General features: G+C 50.7%; 2 protein-coding genes across 3 annotated transcripts; both read right to left on the reverse strand.

Annotated features, from left to right (window-relative positions):
- Positions 1 to 1,628: 1,628 nt before the first annotated feature.
- Positions 1,629 to 3,823, reverse strand: Hoxb2 (homeobox B2). The gene is made up of 2 exons (XM_032912487.1): positions 3,436 to 3,823; positions 1,629 to 2,687 (listed from the first exon to the last, which is right to left on the reverse strand). The coding sequence occupies exons 1-2, from the start codon at positions 3,821 to 3,823 to the stop codon at positions 2,008 to 2,010; spliced, it is 1,068 nt and encodes a 355-aa protein (XP_032768378.1). The 3' UTR covers positions 1,629 to 2,007.
- A 3,863-nt stretch (positions 3,824 to 7,686) lies between these two features.
- On the reverse strand, positions 7,687 to 14,519 carry Hoxb3 (homeobox B3). 2 transcript variants are annotated; one of them, XM_032911638.1, is made up of 3 exons: positions 14,432 to 14,519; positions 10,902 to 11,498; positions 7,687 to 10,067 (listed from the first exon to the last, which is right to left on the reverse strand). In XM_032911638.1, exons 2-3 carry the CDS (start codon positions 11,347 to 11,349, stop codon positions 9,229 to 9,231), a joined length of 1,287 nt encoding a protein of 428 aa, XP_032767529.1. In that variant the 5' UTR covers positions 11,350 to 11,498; positions 14,432 to 14,519; the 3' UTR covers positions 7,687 to 9,228. The 2 variants fall into 2 exon arrangements, with proteins under 2 accessions (XP_032767529.1, XP_032767528.1); XM_032911637.1 differs by having other exon boundaries at positions 7,687 to 10,070.
- Between the last annotated feature and the right edge of the window lie 6,737 nt (positions 14,520 to 21,256).

Below are 21,256 nucleotides of genomic sequence, written 5' to 3' on the forward strand. Positions count from 1 at the left end.
ATTTATTTCATACCTATATATTTTATGAGAGGAAAATAAACTAATAAGGTACACGATATTATTATAATAACACATCTAATTGTTCTATATTAATTTATTTATGAGAGAAATAAGTGCAATTTAACATGACATAAGATTATTTAATGCATGAGGTGAATTCTATATTAAGACAGTTTAAGGGATTAAATGCCAGCTGAACAACGTGTATACTCCCCACACCGAGGGACCCGTGGAAAAAGAAATACAGTGGGTTTGCCTAGAGCTCCAAGTCACCACCTATGTTGGCTTTAGCTAGTCCGAGGGAAAAGTCTGGGAGGCCTAGGAAATAAACTGCCTTTTTTTAAAAAGAAAGGCAACATCTGCCGGGAGGTAGGTATCTGTTTCTGAGCCCGAGAAATATTAGATAAACCTGAGAAGGATGGATGGCTTTCCAGGGTCTCTTAAATCTCCTGGTTCCCGGAGAACAAACCAAGAGGCAGATGGGGAAGAGGTTCCCTGCCTCGCCTTTACTGAGTTTACAGAGCTGGGAAGGGGGCTGTGGGGGACAAGAAGAGGGGAGAAGTGTTGAGATGGAAAATGAAGCTGTTGGTCAAGACAGGTGGGCTTGCATTTGGAAAGCGCTCTGGCGCGGTTTCAAAACCCAGAGCAAAAAGTCACACTGGGTGAAGTGGTCCCAGGACCCAAAAGCCCGCCTTCCCCTCCCACAACACAGGGACTCTCCTCTTGTGTCTCTCTTCTCTCTCTCTCTCTCTCTCTCTCTCTCCCTCTCTCCTTTTTTAAAAGTCAAATAAAAAAAAATCCACAATTGGTAGGAGGCTCCCAGACTGCCTTTTCTTCGGGTAAGTGGGAGTTGGGGTGGGCCGGGAGCGGGACCCGAGCGAACGTCCCGGAGCCGCTGTCATGGCGGCCACAGTTGCTTGCCCAGTGCTCCAAGTCGTCCGGCCCAGCGCCATTTTGAGCATCGTCCCTGTTTCCCCGCTCTCCTGCGGCTCGCCATGCTACTCCTATAAGCCATTTGCTTCTTACCATGCCCGGGCCTCCCTTCATCCCTACGAAATTCCTAAGCCCCACTTCAGTCCTCAACGACCTGAAGTCCCCCAGCAGCACCGGGCGCAAGGCGCAGGCCTTGGCCCAAGCTTGCAGAATTGTCGCCTGGCTTCTGCACCTGAAGCCGGCAGGCAAGCAAACTGGAGAATTCCTCCTTCAATTCCTTTAACCCTCTGCGCAGGCGCCAGGGCTCAAAGCTGGCCTCTGAGACATTTTCTTGGACCCGCTTCTCTCCCCCAGAACGCTGTGGTTTTGTTTTTGTTTTTGTTTTTTCCACCCATCCCACACTTATTTCCAAGCAGGGACCCAAGGAACATCAGAGCAGGACTGGAGGCAGATGAGGGGATGACCAAGCTTCCATAAACTCACAACTCTCTCTGGTGTCGTGGACAGAGAAATAGCCACCAAGCAGGGCCCCTTTTGTACCACCCGGACTTTGCCAGTCTGGGAGATGGGACCATGCCTTCGCTTGGGTCTCCTGAGCCAGAGCCAAACCAACCTCAAGCGGGGCCTGGAACAGCAAAGATTGGCCGTAGAGACTTGGCAAAAAGAGCTGGATCCCAACACAAACACTCGTTTTTCGTATTATAAAGACATTTATTTACTCTATGAAAATAATGTACAATAAATACTTTCCCCTTTCCTATTATTAAACAATTTTAATAAATAATCTACAATCTAAAACTTAAAAAAAAAGAGGAAAATAGGTCCCTCTATTTCTTTGTAAGAAAACCCTCTCCCACTAGAGTTTAATTATTCCTGAGATTTCGTTGGAAGGAGTTTTACCAAGTGGAATTTTTTGTGTGGTTTTAAAAATTGAAAAGGACTGAATTAAACACTAATTCGTTAATACCTGGATTTTAACAAAACACATAAATGTGACTAGGAGTGGAGAAGGCTCGATTTTTGCCCCCAACAGCCAAGGAGGACCAGATGGAAAAGACCAAAGATAGAAAACAGTTAGGGAAACTGCAAGTCGATGGCACAGAGCGTGCTGGTGAAGAAGTCCAGCTCTTCCTCAGAAAAGGGCACGGGGCTGTCCAGCGAGCCCTGCAGGCTGGGCGAAAGGCCTCCGGACATCGGGAGACAGGAGTCTGCAGCGAAGAAGTTGAGGTCCGGCAGGAAAGGCGAATCCTGCCGCTCGGGGCAGGCGTCTTCGGGCAGGGGCTCGCTCTGCAGGCCTCCGGCTCTGAGCATTGTGCAGCCGGGGCTCGACGCACCCACACTCTCCAGGGCAGTGGCAGGAGGCAGCGGCGGCGGTGCGCCCCGGGGTCCCTGCGCGGCCTCGGCTGGGAGAAAGCAGGCTTCCCTCAGCCGATGTGACGCCACGTCGCCGGGGCTGACCGTGGGCTCCTCGGCTGGCTCTCCCGCGTCGTCCTGGGCGCTCAGCCCGCCTGGCTCTCCATCGGGCGGCTCTCGATGCTGAGTCTGTCGCTTGTGTTTCATGCGTCGGTTCTGGAACCAGACTTTGACCTGCCTTTCGGTGAGGTCCAGCAAGGCGGCGATCTCAACCCGCCGCGGCCGGCACAGGTACTTGTTGAAGTGGAACTCCTTCTCCAGCTCCAGCAGTTGCGTGTTGGTATAGGCCGTGCGCAGTCTGCGGGAGCCGCCGCCGCCGCTCTCCGGCAGTCCGGGACCATCTGCGGGGAAAGCACCCCTGTGTTAGCAGAGAGGTCTCAACGCAGCCTGGGTTTAGCTGAGACCAGGAGCACTCCATCGGCTAAAAAGACTATCAGCAGTCCTACTCAGTCCTACCCCACCCCCACAGGGCTTTCCTCTGTGTCTTTGGGTTTTTTTGTTTTTTTTTTTTAGCGCTCTTCCTCGTAGGCAGACCCGGGCCCGGGTCAAGTCGGTGCCTTCAGAGCCGCCCACGGGCCACGTAGGGGGCGGGGAGCAATTTCTTTTAGCTCCCAGAACCTCAAAGCCCCCTCCCCCAGTCCTCCCAATGGACCCCTCAATTCGGAACTTTCCAACTCAACCTGGGGAGAGGGATCACAGATTGTTCTTCAACCCTTTCCTTCCTAGGTTTTGAATTCCCTCTTCTCCCCTAGGTTTAGGAGAGCTAGAAGGCTCGCATTTTTTCCAGGATCCAGATTCAATTCCAGGCACACTTCATTCCTCTACACAGAAAATAGGGAAACACCTCAATCGAATCGGTTTCTTCTAAGTACATAAGGAAAAAGCACCCTCCCCGCCCTTAACCAGCTTCCAAAATCTTCTGGTGGGGGGGAGGGTGCTAGCAGTGGCTAGGCCTGAACCCCAGCAGGATACTCTGCTTCCCTAACCCCATATCCGTCGACCTTGGGAACCCCACCAGGTTCCCCATCACCTCACATTCTCCCCTTCTCTTCCAACTGCCCTCACCCCGCCCCTACCACGCTAACCCACCTGATGGTGATCCGACCCCGGAGGCCCGAACCGAGGAGGCGGCTGGAGAAGGGGCTGCGGCGGATTGGCTGGGTTTCTTGGCGGATTTCTTCTCTTTCATCCAGGGGAACTCGGGGGCTGGGGGGGCGACGGGGAGTGGCGGCGGTGGCCGCAGAGCAGGCCCATCTCCGGCTGGCTTTTGGCTCCCTGGTCTCTGAAGGGTGGAGGCGCCGAGCTGGAGGCTGGGGAAGGTTTGCTCCAGAGGAGGAGGAGGAGGAGGAATTAATGTCGACTCCTTGATTGATGAAGTTTGAAATGTCTCCAAGACAGCGGGGAAGGAAGTCAGACACTCGGCGAGCGATGGCTGGCTGTTTATAAACCCAATCTCCCTCTCAAATTCAAAATTCATGGCTTTCAATGGTGGGGGAGGGGGCCTGCTGGGGGGGGCGTCAGGAGGGAGGATCAGAGGGACCCCCTCTCCCGCCCCCCCCAGGTTTATGCAATGGAGCGATTTCGCGGGGAAGGGGGATTTGCTCTCTCTCTCTTTTTTTAAATTTAGGCCTGTATAATTGTATATTGTTGATAAATAAAAGCGTATGGGGACTCTCTCTATTAAACCCAGGACTCCGACGAAATTGCAGGGAATTCGTGGTCACGGGACCGGTCTCCGCCAATCGCTCGTCTGGGCCTGGTGGAATACACAGGCATTATTTGCTTTAATTGATTCAAAAACTCCAGAGGACCACGACCTGGGTACCATACGGCTTCCTCCTCTACCCCCATTCAGTACCCACACTCTCCCCAATGGCTCTCTTTTCCCAGAAAAGCCAGAAGAACCTTTTCCTTCCCTTCAGAGACTGTGTGGTGATGGGAAGCAATCAAATTTAAGGGAGAAATGGAGTAGGTTAATATGCTTTCTTTATGTGGCCGCCAGTAGCCTCTTACCTCCACCGCCACACACACACACACACACACACACACACACACACACACACACACACACACACAGAACAAAAAGCTCACTTGGGAAGAAGTGGGAGTAGAAAGAGGTGTCCACACCTTGGGGAAAGGCCAGTATTAAGGTGAAAATCAGAAAGGAAACGCATGAAGGACAGCAGTAACCAGCAGCAGCATCCCACCCCCCCCTCTGAAATCGGCAGTTCACACTTAAGAACTGGACCAGCTGGCGCACAGCAGGGAGGTCGATGCCAGGAGCACTTTGGGGCATGGACCTACCTCCCCAGCTATGTGCCCTGGGTTCTATTCTCTGCTCAGTCTTTACGGACTGATTCTTACTGTCCACTTGCCTCCTTCCTGTTGGGGTCATCCAAACTCACATTGTGACACCCCAACCCTGACAATCGGAGGGCCTAAAAAGGTCTAAGTTGACAGAGGTGGTCACAGTCCTCAAGGTGTATCTAGTTATATCCCCTGGGGCACCAAGGTAACTATCCACTTAACTTTCAAGCTAAAGTCAATTCACAATCTCCCTCTGGACAAAGGGACTTTCCCTCTACATTTGCCCTTGGGTTACTTTTTAAATCCCCCGGTAAGAAAAAAATTTCCTAAATATTGGGGTGGGGATGGAAATAATAGCCACCACTGAGATTATATTCTGGTTTTGGCCCCCAAAGAGAAAGAAAACTGAATGTGTTCTATCATAGGCTCGACTTTAGAATATTGTAATTTACTAGAGGAAGGAGGCAAAAAACAAAACAAATAAGCAAAACTCAGAGCCACAAGAAATTCGGTGGGAAACTAGGCCTCAAAGCTGAAAATGAAAAGTCGACCTGGGGGAAGATTTTTAAATAAGTGGGTCAGAGGGACCAAGAGGACATGAGGCGATCAATCTTAGCCCCCTGACAGCTCCCTCCGATTGCATCAAAGAATTTGGCTCTTCGGGAAAGCAGAGGGAACAGCCTAAATTCCACATCCCTTAAAAAGGCCTGAGGGAGGAGGGAGCCAACAGAGAAAGGTGATTCTGGGAGATCTAGGAAACAGATGGGAAATGGGGACAGAGGGAAGGCGCTAACTTGGGTGGAAAGTTTGCCCCGGAGAACTCCCACGGCTCTGTCCTCCCCTCCCCCATCTTCGCTCTCTGTCGCCCAGCCTAGAGGAGAAGGCTGCTTAGCAGGGAAATGGAGAGCTGGAACTAGAAACTTTCTGTCAGTGTAACGTCCGCGTGGGTGGTGGTGAGTATTTAAAGAAAGAAAGAAAAGAAAAGAAAGCAGAGAAGTTTGCCGGGAAGCGGGGGAGGGTGGAGGACCTGGAGATGTTGGCTTCAAGGACCGAAAGAGGCAGGCTCTTGGGAAACTGCTCTTAACTAGGCCAGTGGGCCAGAGAGGGCGGTGTGGACCTCAACTAAAACAAAACAAAAAAATATATACATATATTTTCCTGGGTGGCGGTTAGCAGAGGAGAGTCCAAATAGTAGCTGTCTGGAAGGGGAATCCTGTAGAGTGAGGCCTGGGAGAGGGCCTTCTCCCTGGCGGCAACCCTGGGCACCTTCGCAAGTTTTGTAACAGACACTCCAGCTGGCTGCAGGATCCAGGGCTCTTCAAAGGCAACCAGAGCCCAGACTGTCCTGTAGGAAATACAGCTCTCTAACCCTTGATGACAGATTTTACAGCTAGATTAGTGAACAGTAGAAAACTTGGGTGTTAAAGGAGGGGGCGAGTGAACCCTCCCTCCCAGAGACATCCGTCCTGCCCTGTCTGCTGCCTTACAGCACAGACTTTTATCCACGCTTTTAACGGCTTTAGATGAGAACCTGGGATCTGGAAACAGAAGGGTAGGTCCTATTTCTGTTTAGAGCCCTAGCTTTAAGCCACAGCACCCCCTTTCTTATATCTAGCTAAATTCTCTCTTATTCGATTCTTCTCCAGCTAGATAGACAAGCAATACACCCTTCCCTCACAGCCAAACATGACCCTCTGTGTAGTTCTATCATTCAGGGAAGAGGAAGAGAAAAGGAAAGACAGACCCTTGAGCGTTATTTGATCCCAATCAAACTTTGCACACTCCCCTGCCTTTAATTTATAGCCTGACCCAATGCTAAATTGCCTGCTGCCTGGATGAGCCAAGTCCAGTTTAAAAAAAAAAAAATCCTACTTGGTGGGGAGGGGCGTATTATTCAGGTTGTTTTTTTATTGTTATTTATTGTTGCATAAAGACCGTAATTACTAACCTTGGACTGCCAGGATACAACATAAAAATGAAAATCAGCCCTCGCACTAAGGCTGAGGGGCCTGGAACGATTCTTATCCCCCACACCCCACCCCAGCCCCATATCACCACTACCACCAAATATATTGCTCCTAATTAAGCCATGCGGGTTCATCGCTTACAATTAGAATTATGTAACTCTTCAGCAGGCAGCCACCGCTTCTCTTTCAATGAGAATTAGCTCCATATTTCAGCCTCCCTGTCTCCTCGCTCTTATCGGATACTGGGATGCGGTGGTGACATTTCATCTTTGACAGACCCTCTCCATCCTCGCTCCAATGTGATAAAACTTTTATGGAACCAGGACTAAGAAATGAAGTTTTCCCAAGGATCGTGGAAACAGAGCCTCACGTTAGCCCGGGGACCATTTTATTTATGCTTGGTTTCTACAGCTTCCCCCTCACTCCCTTCTCTTCCCTGGCAGGAGAAATCTAACCCGCCCTCCTCTTCCTCTGCCCTGGGCTTCATTTAATGATTGAATTTCACTTTAGTTTTAAAGGCTTGACCTGAGAAGTCTAGGCCTCGGTTTGTTATTGTTTTTTTCCCCCAGATTAATCATTTTCCTTTGTTTTCATTTTAGACCCAATGGTGGTTGGGCTTCGAGTCACGTGACAGCCTCCTTGTGGCTCCGGAAGAGAAGGTGAAGTTTAGGTTGCCTGGAAGGAGCAGTAATAAGCTAGATTTTTTGGTTGGCTTGATGTGAGCAGAGGGGTGCATGGAGGTGGTGGTCACAGGGACAAAGGGGGCCAATGACTAAGAAAAACAGACAGGCAAAGAGACCGAACAGGCTTAGCCTAAGATTCCTTCCCCTCCCCCACCCCTCCAAGCTGGTTACCTCAACCTTAGCTGAAGAACTTGGCAGAATGGGCTTGACTGCTATGAAAGTCAAAAACTGAGTTGAAACCAGGAGGAAGAGCTGGCGAGGGGAGACAGGGGCCTGAGCAACGGGCAAAGAGGCTGGGAAGTGTCACCAATGGCCTGGTTCTAGGGGACATTTGGCCATTAGAGCCTTTTTTCTGCAACCTGAATTGGACCACCAGGACAAGATAAAATTGATAACAGAAAGTTTATTCAAGGATTGTTTTGACAGACAACTCTTTTAACTAAGGGAAAAAAAAATAACTACGGAAGAACAAAGAAAGTTCCAAGAGAGAATTAACTTCTTATCTCTACCAATTCAGGACTATACAGTGACATTTAGGAGCCGAGTTCATGCCTTTTAGAACTAATTACAATTGCTCATAAGTACGAGTTTAACATAAATCTACAGCTCTCGTCTAGAAATACAATAAAAACTAAAATCGCTGGTTTTACATGACAGGAAACACAAGTAAATACTAAAAAAGTACAATTTTTTTCCTTTTTCTGTCCCTCATATAAATACATAATGCAGGGGGGGGATAAATAATACAAAAAAAAAAGAAAATATTTTAACAGGCTATAACCAATAAATATATATGAAAATGTTCACTAGAACACACACTCTTTGAGCGAAGCTGGACGTCTGCAGGCCCAGGCATCTCTCACAGTTGTTTTTTTTTTTTTTTTTTTAATATCCATTAAAATGTAAACTCCAAGTGCAAGAATGTCCCATCAGGAACTGGAGCAAGGTACACAGGCCCAGCTGCAGCACCTGCCTAGGACAGTCAGTTTGTTCAAATATACCCTGTTTTCACGTTAAGTCAAGAGAAGAACAGAAGAAAAAGGAAAGTGGAGAGCTCTCTGTGGAGAGAGTGGGACGGGGTGGGAGCTGAGAGGCTGTAGAGCGGGCGAGCCTCCAGTCCTGACAACTTGCCTGCCTTGGCCTCTTAACCTTTCCTTAAAAGAAAAAAAAAATATATTTATTTATATTATAGGCAGCTCTAACTTTCAGGATATCTTACCATCCCTGAGCCCTCTGAAACCTGTACTCAATAGGGGTGGGGTGTAGATATGAATGTCCTTAGAGCAGAAAACCAACCTAGGGCTAGAAATGATGGCCGTAGCCAGAAGCCTAACACAGGTGGGGGGCAAGTTGAAGCTTCAGGGAAGTGGGAGAGAAACAGACTTTGTGCCCTTAGATTTAAAAGTGTTTTTCTTATTTTTTTTTTCATAAGGAGACTGAAAGGGAGAACAAAAAAAAAAAAAAAAAAATCAAGATTTGGGGGAATTACCCACAGAGATGCAAGGTAAGTTGATTGTTTGATGGTAGCCAAGCCATTAAGTTTTGAATGTGCTTCTCTGCCCTGCTCGTCTATCTTGGCTCCCTCTCTACCCAACTCCACCTCACCCCTCCAATCTGGAATTCCAACTTGGTAGTGCTGGAACCCTGGGAACTCTGGGATTGATGTGGTCCGTCTCCAACCTGCTGTGGATTCCTTTCCAAGGGTGTTGGCAGGCAGATGGAACCAGGCCTGGAGGACTTAAAAGACAGCCCCTCGGGGCCTGAGAGCAGGGAAGGCACCCCCAAGGCCTCTTCTGTTAATGGAAGCCTGGCGACAACCCCAAACACACCTCTTTCAGGACTCCAAACCGCGCCCATCCCCCAGTTCCACCGTCTCCCTGTCCCTTAACCTCACCCCCCCACACCTCCCCAGCCCGCCCCTCCCATCACAGGTGTGTCAGTTTGGGCGCTTCTTGGATTCTACCCTGAGGCGGTGCGTGGTGAGAGGAGAGGTCTGTGTACGTGGGGTGAGGGTCACAGGGTCCGTGATGCTGGCCGGGGGCCATAGGGGCCGCCCCGTTGTAGTCCAGGTTCCCCGAGGGGTGGTGGGAAAGGTGATTGAGGCCGTAGAGGGAGGGGCCGGCAGGGGGCGGCAACGGATCCGCGTAGCCACCCCCGCCCACATAGACAGGACTGCCCTGCATGGTGGGCGTCCCGTAGGCCCCCCCGTTGGCTTGGAGGACGTGGGACTCATACTCCGGCGCCGGGGTCGGGGGGTACTTCTGTGGGGCGCCGCAACCCTTGAGAGGGGGCTGATAGTTGGAAGGCAGCGCGTAGGCATTCTGGTGGCCTTTGCCGAAGGCTGGTGGGGACGGGCTGTCGTAGCTGGGGGTCATGGAGTGTAAGGCGTTCATGAAGCCGGCCGTGGACTGCATGGGCTGCGGGGGGCTTCCGGCCGGAGAGGGACCCCCGGAGGACGAGGCCAGCCCCTTGGCCTTCTGGTCTTTCTTGTACTTCATGCGGCGGTTCTGGAACCAGATCTTGATCTGCCGCTCGCTGAGGTTCAGCAGATTGGCCATCTCGACGCGGCGCGGCCGGCACAAATAACGGTTGAAGTGGAACTCCTTCTCCAGCTCAACCAGCTGCGCGCTTGTGTATGCCGTCCGCGCCCGCTTGGACGCCGCTGACCCCGGGGGGCTCTTGTCCCCTCCCCCGCCGCCGCTGCTGCCCCCGCCGCTGCTACCACCGCCGCCGCCACCGCCGCCGCCGCCGCCACCACAACCTTCTGCTGGACCCGAGGGGGAGGGGTGGGAAGGGGAGAAAATGAAATAAAAGATAATTACTGAACACGCCGAAATTGAATGCATCGTTTCTTAATAAATCCAGGCCTGGACTCGGAGGCCCGGCTGCCCTCCCCTTCGCGTCCCCGCCTCCTCCTCTACACCCCCCCTCCTACCTCCCGTCGCATTAGCGGACACTCTATAATAGTGGCATTTATTAAGAGACCTGTTCTCCTCTCACTGCCCCGGCTTATGAAAATTTGATCATGTCACACAGACAGAGCTGCATGGCCATTTATTTAGGGCTAGGTTTTTGCGTGTGCGCGCACCCCTCCCCATATATCCAAATCTAAGTCTGAGATGATTCCTGCCTTCTGTCCGCCCTCTTTACAAGACAGGTGACTTGGGAACACCTTGGGGGGACTGGACACTGGTGGGCAGGGCCTGGAAGTGTGGCACGTGGAGGCTGCAGTGGCTTCAGGCCTGGACCCCAGGCTGCCTGAGCGATGGTGATTAATACCCACAGTAATCATACTTAATAATAATCTGTCCTTGATGACTCTGTGCCTCTAGGCAGTGCGGCCTTGGGAAGGTCTGTGAGGCCAATCGTCCCACCTCCTGGAAACTCTTGGAAGCCCAGGCGGAGGATGGTTGGAGGGACTGCGTATTGGTCAGGTCAGAGGTCATCAGGTGGTGAGAGGTAGCTAAAAAACACTAGGCAGCCACCTAATATTGTTTTCAGGCCGCCTTGTGGGCGCCTTGGGGTCGGATGCTATAATAACAGTGACATTCCTGGGCTGGACAAAAGCTGATGGACTAGGAAGGCAGAGAGCTGGTACCTGTGCCCGGGGAGCTGTTTTTCAGCTTGGACGTTTGCCTCGACTCTTTCATCCAGGGGAATATCTGTTTGGTGAGGGTGGAGTTGGAGCCGGCACCGCACTTGGGGGGGCCGCTTTTGCTGGGCCCACCCCCGTTATTGCTGTTGCTAGTGGTACTGGTAGGTGCGGCGCTGGGTGGGGGTGAACCCGGCGGTGCGGGCAGGGGCTCTGGGGCCAGGCCTGGCCTCATGCAGCTGCCGTTGAGCTCCTTGCTCTTGGCATGTGGGGCGGCATTGCCCAGGGACTGCAGGGAACACGCTGAGCGCTGGTAGTCACCCTCCAGGTGCGTAGCGGCCTGAAAGGGGGGCTGGGGAGGCCCGTCGTAGCCGAAACCATTGCTGCCAGGGTACGAGGAGTAGCCTCCGAAGAGCGCAGCTGCGGTGTTGTCGTAGTAGGTGGCTTTCTGCATCGCTGGGCGAGGCCCGGGCAGTGGGTGGCAACTTGCAAGGGCCTGATACCCTCACGACCGGACATTGGCACCCCTGGGGGTCACGTGACACGCCGGACCCCCCTCCCCTTTCTGCCCCCCTCCTCCCGGGTCTGTTCCAAGCGGCTGACCTGCGGGGCGAGAGAAGAGACAGAGGGGGAGAAGAGGACTGGGCCTCGAATCCATCTTAGGAACTAAAAAGGGAACTGACATCAATAGGTTTTCTTTTTCTTCTCCCCTCGCCACTATCTCTGCAGCAGACGTTGAGACCAAGTATCTAACCTGACATGGATGCTTCTCGCTTCAACTTTAATTTTAAAGGGAAAAAGAAAACACCGATTTTCATTTCCATTTTCTACAAAATCAAGACTGTACTCCTTTGGTGAATACTTAGGAATAGAACACCACTGCCTCGTGGACCACCGCCTCTCCCTGGCGCCTGCACTAACCTCTTGCCTCTCCTACAATTTCTCCTTATGCCTCCCCCTACTCCCCAACCCTGGGGTGGGGCAATCCAGGGAGTAGGCACTATTAGACTCTAAAATAAAAGCATCCCGGAGGTCCTCCTTCCCCTAGTGAGGCCTCTCTGCTTCCTGTCTCTCTTCCTCCCTTCTCCTTCCACCTAAGCAAAGTCTAGCAGGTCTTGGACCCAAGCCGGACTGAAAAGCAAGTTCATCTGGGACCCTTCCCTCCAAGAAGATCATAGCAGCCTAAGACAGAAAATTCCTGAAGATTTTTAACCTCAGAGGCAGTGGAACCAGGCTTCATCCATCTATGTCCCATCTGAAGGCACCTTCACCTCCAGGCTTGGCTCAGGCAGGCCTGGGACCAAGAAGCCAGAGGCCCCTATGGAGCATCCAAATGGACCATGACTGTTTAGAGTTCCCAGGCAAGACCGGTTGGTGCTATGGCCATTTGGTGTGGGACCTCCCCTGTCCTTTCCACGAGTCTGTTTTTGTTTTGTTTTTTTTTTGTTTGTTTGTTTGTTTTTTTTGTTTTTTATTTCTCAGGATAAAAAAGAAAAAGAAAAAAGAAAAAAACCTGTGCAGCTGCCGGAATCTCTTTTCTACTGAGATGGGAGGAATTATTCAGGATGACAAAGAGTCACGAAACAATCTGAACAGTATTCGTCTCTGGATTCAAAAGGGGAGGCTGTTTACTGAGGTTCCCAACAGCAAAATAAATAAATAAATAAAATAAAATAAAACTGTGGTCACTATTTTAACACAGCCTTTTGAAAGCGCACTGTGTCGGGGGATTTTGAATTTGTTCCTAGATTTCTGACCATATCTCCCCTTTTCTGTGTCGTCTCCAGCCCTCTATGAGTAATTCCCTAAAACCTCCAGACTGATCCTCGCTGAGTCATGTGCTTTGGGCAAAACTTAAAATACCATTCGGCCCAGCTGGTTTTATTTTGATAAAAATAAAATGAAAGGACTTCAGGTGGGGTGAGCCCCTCCCACACGCAAACGCGCTTGCTGCCCTTATGACACAGATCCGTACTTAAAAGGGAGCTGGTGTAGCCCTGAGTTCCAATTGGTTTCTGGGAAATTTTTGTTTCTGGAAATACACATGGGTCTGCAAAGCAGCAGGTCCTTCCAGGGAGGACTGGAGTTCAATTGACCAGGCTGACCCAATCCTTTTATTATTATTACCATTAGCCTCTGATGATTTAACCAAAATTAGCTTCGGAGCAGCCCTGGCTGAAAGGGAGAATTAATTAACCGACATCAGTTGAGTTTGTTATTAATAGATAGAGAAGAGAATGAAATAAAAACCTTGGAGGGGGGTAGCTGGCTGGGCCCTGGCTTTATTTAGTCTAAATGATTGTTACAGCAATAACGATGATGATGGTAATAATAACAACAACAACAACAATAACAACAAGAAATAAAAACCCAGTAATTTGACTAGGCGCCTGGGGCCGAAATTCCTGTCGCTCCCCCAGCAGTAAGCCCCAAACCATCGCAGGACAGAGGCCAGGCGAGTGTGGGAAGCGAAGGAGCCAGACAGAGACTTGATAGGAAAGAATGGAGACTCCTCTGGCGGTGAGACAAGGCCAGGAAGGTTTGTGGATTCGGAGAGCCTCCAGCTGCCGCTGCTGGCGGGCTGTCTGGCCGCTGCGGCGGCGGTGGCTGGCGAGGAGCTACCAGCCTCCTGCTCAAGGCTCAAGGAGATGAGGAGAAACCGACCGGGACGCCGAACTGGTTAGCTGCGGCAGGTTCCAAGCACACCGGGCTGGGCCCGGGCCGAGCTCCGCGGCAGCAAGTTTGGCGCTGGAGGTAACCGAATTAAAAGGCGCCTTAGCAACTCTGCTCCGGGACTTTGCCTAACAGGGCTCCAGGCTGGAAGGCGCAGAGGCCTGGCGCAAGGGGACAGTAAGGAACCCGAAGGTGCCACAGGGATCTGAAATCTGGGATCCAGAAGAGGGGGTGGGGAACAGCTCTACCCAGCCAAACAAGTCTATTTCCCTTGCCTCCATGTTGGAAAAATTCAGGCTCCATATGGCTTCTCGGAAGGGTGGGAAGGAGACAGTGGCTCCGGGCTTCCCCTCAGGGTCTCGCTAGAGAAGGGAGGCAAGCCCCCCCTCCAGAACCCCACCTTTCCAGGCACACTCCTGGGGAGAGCCGGGAAGGGTAACAATAGCTGAAGAAACCTCAGGAGAGAGGACAGGCCACCTTCCAGGACTTTAAAAAAAATAATGAAAGGAAGAAAAATAAAAGGATTAAGAAAGGGAAAGAGAAAGGTTTGGCTCTTCTTAGCAAACGGGGGAGAGAGGATTCCGCCCTGGATCAGGCTGCTAGAAGAGAAGAGAGAGGAAAAGGAGAAAAGCGGAAAGGAGAGAGAGAGAGAGGGGAGGGAGGGAGGGAGGGGAGAGAGAGAGAGAGAGAGAGAGAGAGAGAGAGAGAGAGAGAGAGAGAGAGAGAGAGTCAGTCGCTGCGTGGAAGGAAGCTTAAAGCTTGTGAACTCTTCTTGAACCGAGATTGGAGTCATATGGGCCATAAATCATTGAGACATACTCTCCGCCATTCACAAACTGATAGCCTATTTCAGTCCAGCTTACCTTAGCCACCGACGAGGGGAGAACAGGCAGACATAATATATATTCACATCGAGCCCCAGCGCGAGCGGCAGGCGAGAAATCTCCCCTCCTTGAAGGCAAAGGAAAAAAAGACCACTGTTTAAAGCTGCGTCGCCCCCCCCCTTCCCAAAGCCACCCCGGCTGGGGAGCCCGAGGGGCAGACCGGCCAGAGGAACCGCGCGGCGTCCGCTTCAATTCACTCGGCTTTAGTGCGGGGGGTGCGCAGGAGGGAGGGGTAGGGGAGCGGGGGGAAAAATAGCAGACCGAAAGGTGCTGGGAGACTCGGCTCGCCGAGAATCCAGCTCCGGGCTCCAGCTCGGCCAAGCCGCCACAGTGTGGTTGCCCTATAAGACTGGTACGCCCTACTCTCTGTAACAATGGCCTCTGCTTTTGCACAGGGAAAAAAAACCACACACACACACACACACACACACACACACACAAGCTCGCCCCCCCACCTCTCCCCTTTAGCAAGCATAGATGCCTGATAAGGAGGGAAGGTGATTGTGATGAGAGCTGGGGGGGGGGTGCCTCCCCCAAATAACAGTGTGAACGAAGCAAGAAAAGTAGAAGGTGCTCTTGTCTTGTTTTGTTTTTTAAACAGGAAATTTTTTTACATTGAGATGGGGGAAGAAGAGAAGACAAAATGCAAAGAAAGCCATTGGAGTTCACACAGTGCCCCCCCCCACCTTATTCAGGCCTCACTATTGGACCATTATGCTAATTCGAGAAATGGCCTCTGGAGAGGTAGCCAGAGGCTGGTTTGGCTGGGCCAGGGGTGCTGGGTGTCCCTCCCACTCACTCATAGGAGACCCACTGAGACTTTTTTAGACACTCATGGTGACTGAGTCCCTGATTCCTCTCTCCTCCCCACCCCCATCCCCCCCCAGTTTCTAATGGGGGAGGGGGGACAAGGCCAGACTTTACACACACACACACACACACACACACACACACACACACACACCCCTTTTGAGAACAGACAACTAGCGGTGAGCGATGATTAAAAACCCAGAACATCTTGCAGGGGGAGTGGGGTTGGCGGGAGGGTGACAGAAGGAAGAATCCTGTGGTTTAACTGGAGCTCCAGACAGCCGGGTCGGTCGGGAGAAAGGCTCTGAGAACTTCAATGAGTCATTTCTGTTAAGATTCTCACCTCCGGGCAGGCAGAAGGGGCTAGGGGGTGAAAAGGACATTTGTACTCCAGAGAAGATGAGAACTCCAGAAAGGCTTCGCTTCGAATGTCCTGGCAGACTGGACAGAGGATGGTTATCTCTACTCAGAAGCGATCTGTTTCTCTACCACCACCACCATGTTCTGCTCGGCAAGACTTGGGACTCTTGGCACAAGTGAAGGAGGTTACAAAAGCTAAAAGTTTTCTTAGGGTGTGTTTGAACAGGGCAGGCAAGTAGGGGGGCCTGTAGGAGGAAGGCAGGAACCAAGAATGTAGGTGTCTGCAAATTTGGGGCAGGGGGTGGGGAAAGAGCCATTGGCAGTAGAGGGAAGAAGACAAAAAAGAGCCCAGGCCATTCCTACAGGCGGCAGGGCCTTGGGGCTGTCTAACTGCTGACTTAGGGGGATGACACAGAAGGCAGCCAGTGTCTCTGTTCTACACGGATGGCTTCTTAAAGACAGATCCAGCCAGGAGCCTGTGCTTTTCTGACTAGGACACTTGCTCTTTTGCCTTCTCCTATCTGGATACACCGGGACAGGCCTGGGACGGGACGGGGAACAAAGGTGAGAGATCTCCAGCTATTGTCTCCCCTCCAGAGAGGATGGCATGGTCGCCACCGGCAATAGCTCTCTTACCTTCCCCTCTAGGCTCTTCTTTAGGGGTGGTAAAGGGATGGTCCTTGGCTTAGGGCCCCACTATTTCTAAAACCATCAAATCAGGTCAAACGGGCTGGAGCAACTGGTTTTTCTTGGGCCCTGCTGTACAGAAGGAACCTGTGCTCTCTTCCCACCCTCCGGCAACAAGAGTCACATGCAGAGCCCTAGATGTGACACCTGGCATCCTACTGCCTCCCCAGAGTTGATGGCTAGAGGAAGGTGGGAGTGGAGAGGGTAAGTAGAGAAAGCGGGAGCCAATGTGCTGTGTGTATTAGTAGTGTTAAGAAAAAAAATTAATGAAGTGTCGGGGCTCAAGCCAAGAGAGCCTCCTGAGGAACTGCTATGCTAACCAACAACTTTGATGAGAGATCTACAGGGTGAGATGCCAAAGAATTTTAGGTCTGGCGGGTCAGCGGCTCAGGCCAGGGAGACTACCAGAGGCTTCAGGAAATTTGAATCAGACTATCTCCTCTACTTCCCCCAAATAAAGAGTTTGTTTTGTTTTTAATGTACTTCGGACTCTTCGGCTCTTCTGAAAGCTACCACCACTGGCTAGAGATGGCTGTTGTGAAATTGAGAAGAAACCTGGTCACCTTTGGGACCACACAGCTTTGCCTAAAGGGATAACAAAAGAGCCTACACGTCACCTAGCCAAGGCTGCCGGCCGGGATTGCACTGGGGGTGGGGGTGGGGAGAAGATGGACCGAGCTTAGAGTGAGCAAAAGACCTCTTTCTAAGCCTTCTTCACCCCTGGTGGTCTGAGACAGAGGGGCATCCAGGGATGGGAGCAAAAAGGGGGGATCTACGCGCCAGAAAGGAGCAGGGGAAAATTTTTCAGAGGATATGCACCTCCGAATGTGGTAGAAGTTGAATCCCAGGTCTTGTGACCAATATTTGGGAGACATTTAGATACTTGTATGGTTTCTTATCTTTCCCCGGGCCACAGGGAGCTGCCCGCCATGAAGCTGGGAGTTGACAGGAAACAGAGGAGTATGGCTTTGAGAGAGGGTTTGCTCTGTTCAGAAAGGTGGTGGTGGCTTAAGAGCCTTTGCAAATTAAAGAGACAAAGGCTGGATGGGGAGCTGGAGTGAGCAACTTGGGGCAGAGGACTTCGGAAGGATCTGAGGATAGTCTCGCAGAGTGACAGATGGACTGAGAGACGACAGGAGGATAGATTAGACACCAGCCGTGATTCAGGGGTAGCTAGAGAAGGGCAAAATGGGGAGCACTTTCCTCCTGGATTCAGAGAACTTGGTAACTTTGCGGGACGATGGAAGAGGAAAGCAAGAGTAAGAAGAGGAAACTCAGGAAGATGAGCCAGCCAGCCAGTGGGAACCGATAGAGGCCAAAACCGATGTGTTTTTTAAAAATGGGAGAGAGCATCCCCCCTCACAAGCATCCTGAGAGTACTCTTTCTGTCTTTGTAGACACCGGGTGGTGGCTCTGTACTCACTTCCAGAACTTCTGCTAGGTACCCAGCATCCAGCCAGTAGGAACTTTGTAAGCAACATTTGAGTGATTGATTGCTGACTGCCCATCCTTGTGAACCTCAGTGCGACCATCCCTACCCCCCAACCCCAACCCCCAAAAAAATTCAACAAAGAACAAACAAAAAAATATCTCGGGGGTTGGGGATTTAGCTCAGCGGTAGAGCGCTTGCCTAGGAAGCGCAAGGCCCTGGGTTCGGTCCCCAGCTCCGAAAAAAAGAACCAAAGAAAAAAAAAAAATCTCAATAAGGGCAAACAGGGCTAGTTCCTTTAAAATCAACTTCTGTTCTCAGTCCTCTGGTGACCAAAGATCCCATTCTGAGCTTAAGCTGCAGAAAACTCCTCTGGCCCTGCTGGAGCTGCGGCTAGAATTCAGCGATTTGCTTCTTGCTTGCCCTGGTCCGGATTCCCTGTCCCATGCTCTTTCCTAGTGAGGCGGTCCAACTTAGTGAACACTTTAAAGTTCACACCTCCATCTCCTCTTAAATATTAATGGAGATGTTAAAGCTTTAGGTTTGTAAACGTGTTATTTACAAACGTTTAGGAGGGTGTTGTTAGTGAAGATGGCTTTGTAGACTAGACACTTGTTTCTCTAGTCCCTGGCTCTCTAAAAAATGCTTGAGTGGGAAGAAACAAAGAAACACGGGAAGGAGATCCTCTGAGCGCTTTCCCCAAAGCGAGTGTAGACACAGCTGATGATAACTCGGAAGGGAGGAGGCGGGAGAAAGCCTGCCCCAGTGAGAAAAGAAAAGAAAAGAAAATCCAGGCTGTATCCCACCCCACCTCAGACTAGGAGTGAGTAAGGAAAGAAAAAATAGAACATCACAGGGATCTATAGAGTCTCCTGGGTGCCCGTGGAAGACCCCTGAAACTAACACTAATGGTACCACAATCAGCAGCCAGCAGGCTCTTTGGTCATGAAAGATCTGTTTCTGAATCAGGGACATCTAGAAGTTTAGCCCTGAAACACCCCACCCCTATCAGTGTGGAGACAAAGGTAGTCAGGGTGGAGAGGCAGAGGGGAGAGGGGGGAGAGACGGTGAGTCCTGGACAGCTGGGAGAGGATGCTGGGTGGGAGAGGAAGATAGTGGGAAGACTGGCTGGCTGAAGGTGCAGTTCCCTTTGAGTGGCCTGCAGGCAGGGTCTCTCCTGACTGATTGGATGTCTCTCTCCCAATGACCTCTGTTTAGCAGACAATAACTCACTGGATTAATGGCCAATCAGTGGAAGGCCTCCAAATATAAAACTCCAAAGTCAGAACGGGATAGGACCAGAGTCTATCAGTCTATCAGGTCTGGCAGTCATATATATATATATATATATATATATATATATATATATATATATATATATATATATCTTTCTCTCTCAAAATAGGTTTGGAGGACTGGACTATCTGACCGGAGCCTGGAATTTCTAAAAATGAAGTTACTTCGCTGTCACCACTTCCTGCCTCAGAATCCCCAAGCCACACTTTTCCTGGGCACCTTAAAACTCCTCGAAACCCACCACCCTCCTTATATCCTTGATCCCTAAAGAAACTGCCCTTCACATAGCTGTACATCCGGGGAAGCCACTCTTTCAAGTTTCATGTCTCTATAATTGGAAGAAGAAAAAGAAAATAAAGTGAAACACAGTAGGGACCTTCCATTTTGCTAGACCTCTGCTCTAGTCACCCTGGAAGGACGGACAGTGTGGTGCCAAGGCATACTCTGTTCTCCCTGCCCTCTCCCAGATAAAGAAGGTCTAAACATCCAGGGTCAAGGCTGAATCGGTGGGAAAGCTGCACCTGCTTTCACAAATTCTAAACTGTAATCCCACAATCCAGGTCTTGGGCTAAGGTAAGAGGAACCTCAGATGCTGGGTTCTGGACAACTCCAGTCCTAGCTTAGCATTTAACAGGAAATGGGCCTTGTTTGGGGACGTTAAGGCCCTTAAACCCTGTGCCAATCCCAGCTCACCCCATCTAGCTAGACCTCTATTGCCATCGCTCTTGACCTGGGCTTCCATTCAGGTTGAGGACAAAGATTCCTTAAAAATACATAGCCCAGAGGACTTACTTCCTAGGGTTACAGGATGAGACAAACTCTGAATTTTGCAAACAAATCATGCAGTAATTTCTACAGTCAGCTATCCACAGAACTGCCAGACACACAGGAAATTACACCCAAGAGTATCCCACAGAAGATGGAGTTATAGAGTGGTACCCAAGAGCAGAATGAGGGAGAACCTGGTGTCTAGTCCAACTCTGCCATTGTAGCAGAGAGTGAAACTGAGGCCCACAGCGGAAAATAAATTGATCTTGGGTTATGCTTGCCACAGTCTTGAGCTGTAGGAGGTTTGGCCTTTTATCATCGAAAGCTTGGCTGTGTGACTCGAAGTTGAGCACTCTGTGGGCCTCAGTGTGCCCCCTCTTTAAAGCCAAGCTGTTTGATGTGGAAGTGAAGGAACAGGCTAAATAAATGATCTCCAAGGTTCCCTTTCAGGCTGAACATTAGTAATTCTCCATGTCCTAGTGTAAATATGAGAGACAGCAAACAATAATAAACTGAGTTCAGAAGATAGATAAGTGCACCAGCACCATTGTTATCAGATGCAAAATACTTCCCCTTGGGATTTACATGTTTACTCTGCAACCACGGAGCAGCATCCCAGTCTGGGTCCTCTCTCACCTCCCCCCCCCACGGAAACAGTGAATCTCATTGCTCCTTTTCTGAGTGGAGGATGGGTTGTTTTCTACATTGCTTACAAAAATCCAAAGTGCTATTTTGGGATGCAGTGATCTGAGTAGTAAATAATTAATTTGTATAATTAGAAGAGGAAGGCATCAACCTGGCAATTTTTAACCAGGCATCAATAAGCCCATTGTACCAGCCTGGCCTTCTCACCCCAACCCACCCCCCCCACCTCTGCCTACACACCTACCAGCTTCCAAAGTTGCCCTCCCCCACCCCTCAATTGACATCCAGCATTTCCAGGATGGCCAAAGGGGGGGGGGGGTTCAGTGCCAGAGTCTGCTTCCCATCCCAACAAAGTTCCTTTCTCTGCTGTGTTCCCCCAGAGATCCATCTGCAGGCAGCCGCCCCTCAAAGTATGATTTCCTACACACCCACCCCAAGCTGCACTGAGCTCCAGGTCGAGCTCCCAGCTCTTGAGAAACATGCAATCCACCTTCTCAGCTCAAGATGCCCCAACAATGCAGTGGGTTTGCATTTCAAGAAACTCCCATTAATATCAATTTACTTCACTGAAACCTCGGGTTCTTCATCAAGTTGATGATTTATGATAAAATCAATTAAATTACGGCCACTTAGGGCCCAGCCGCTTCCTCTCAGATTTCATTGGTTCGGGCCCAAGTGTCTGGTGGAAAAATGCAAGCTTAGCTGGAGGCGAAGAAAGATAATTCTGTGGCTGAGAAAATTTAATGCAAAACAATTTGCAGGCAAAGCCAGTGTCTGGACAGAAACACAAGAGCCGCTAGTTGGCCTGC

The sequence above is a fragment of the Rattus rattus genome, chromosome 9, assembly GCF_011064425.1.
Source record: "Rattus rattus isolate New Zealand chromosome 9, Rrattus_CSIRO_v1, whole genome shotgun sequence".
Classification (NCBI taxonomy): Eukaryota; Metazoa; Chordata; class Mammalia; order Rodentia; family Muridae; genus Rattus; species Rattus rattus.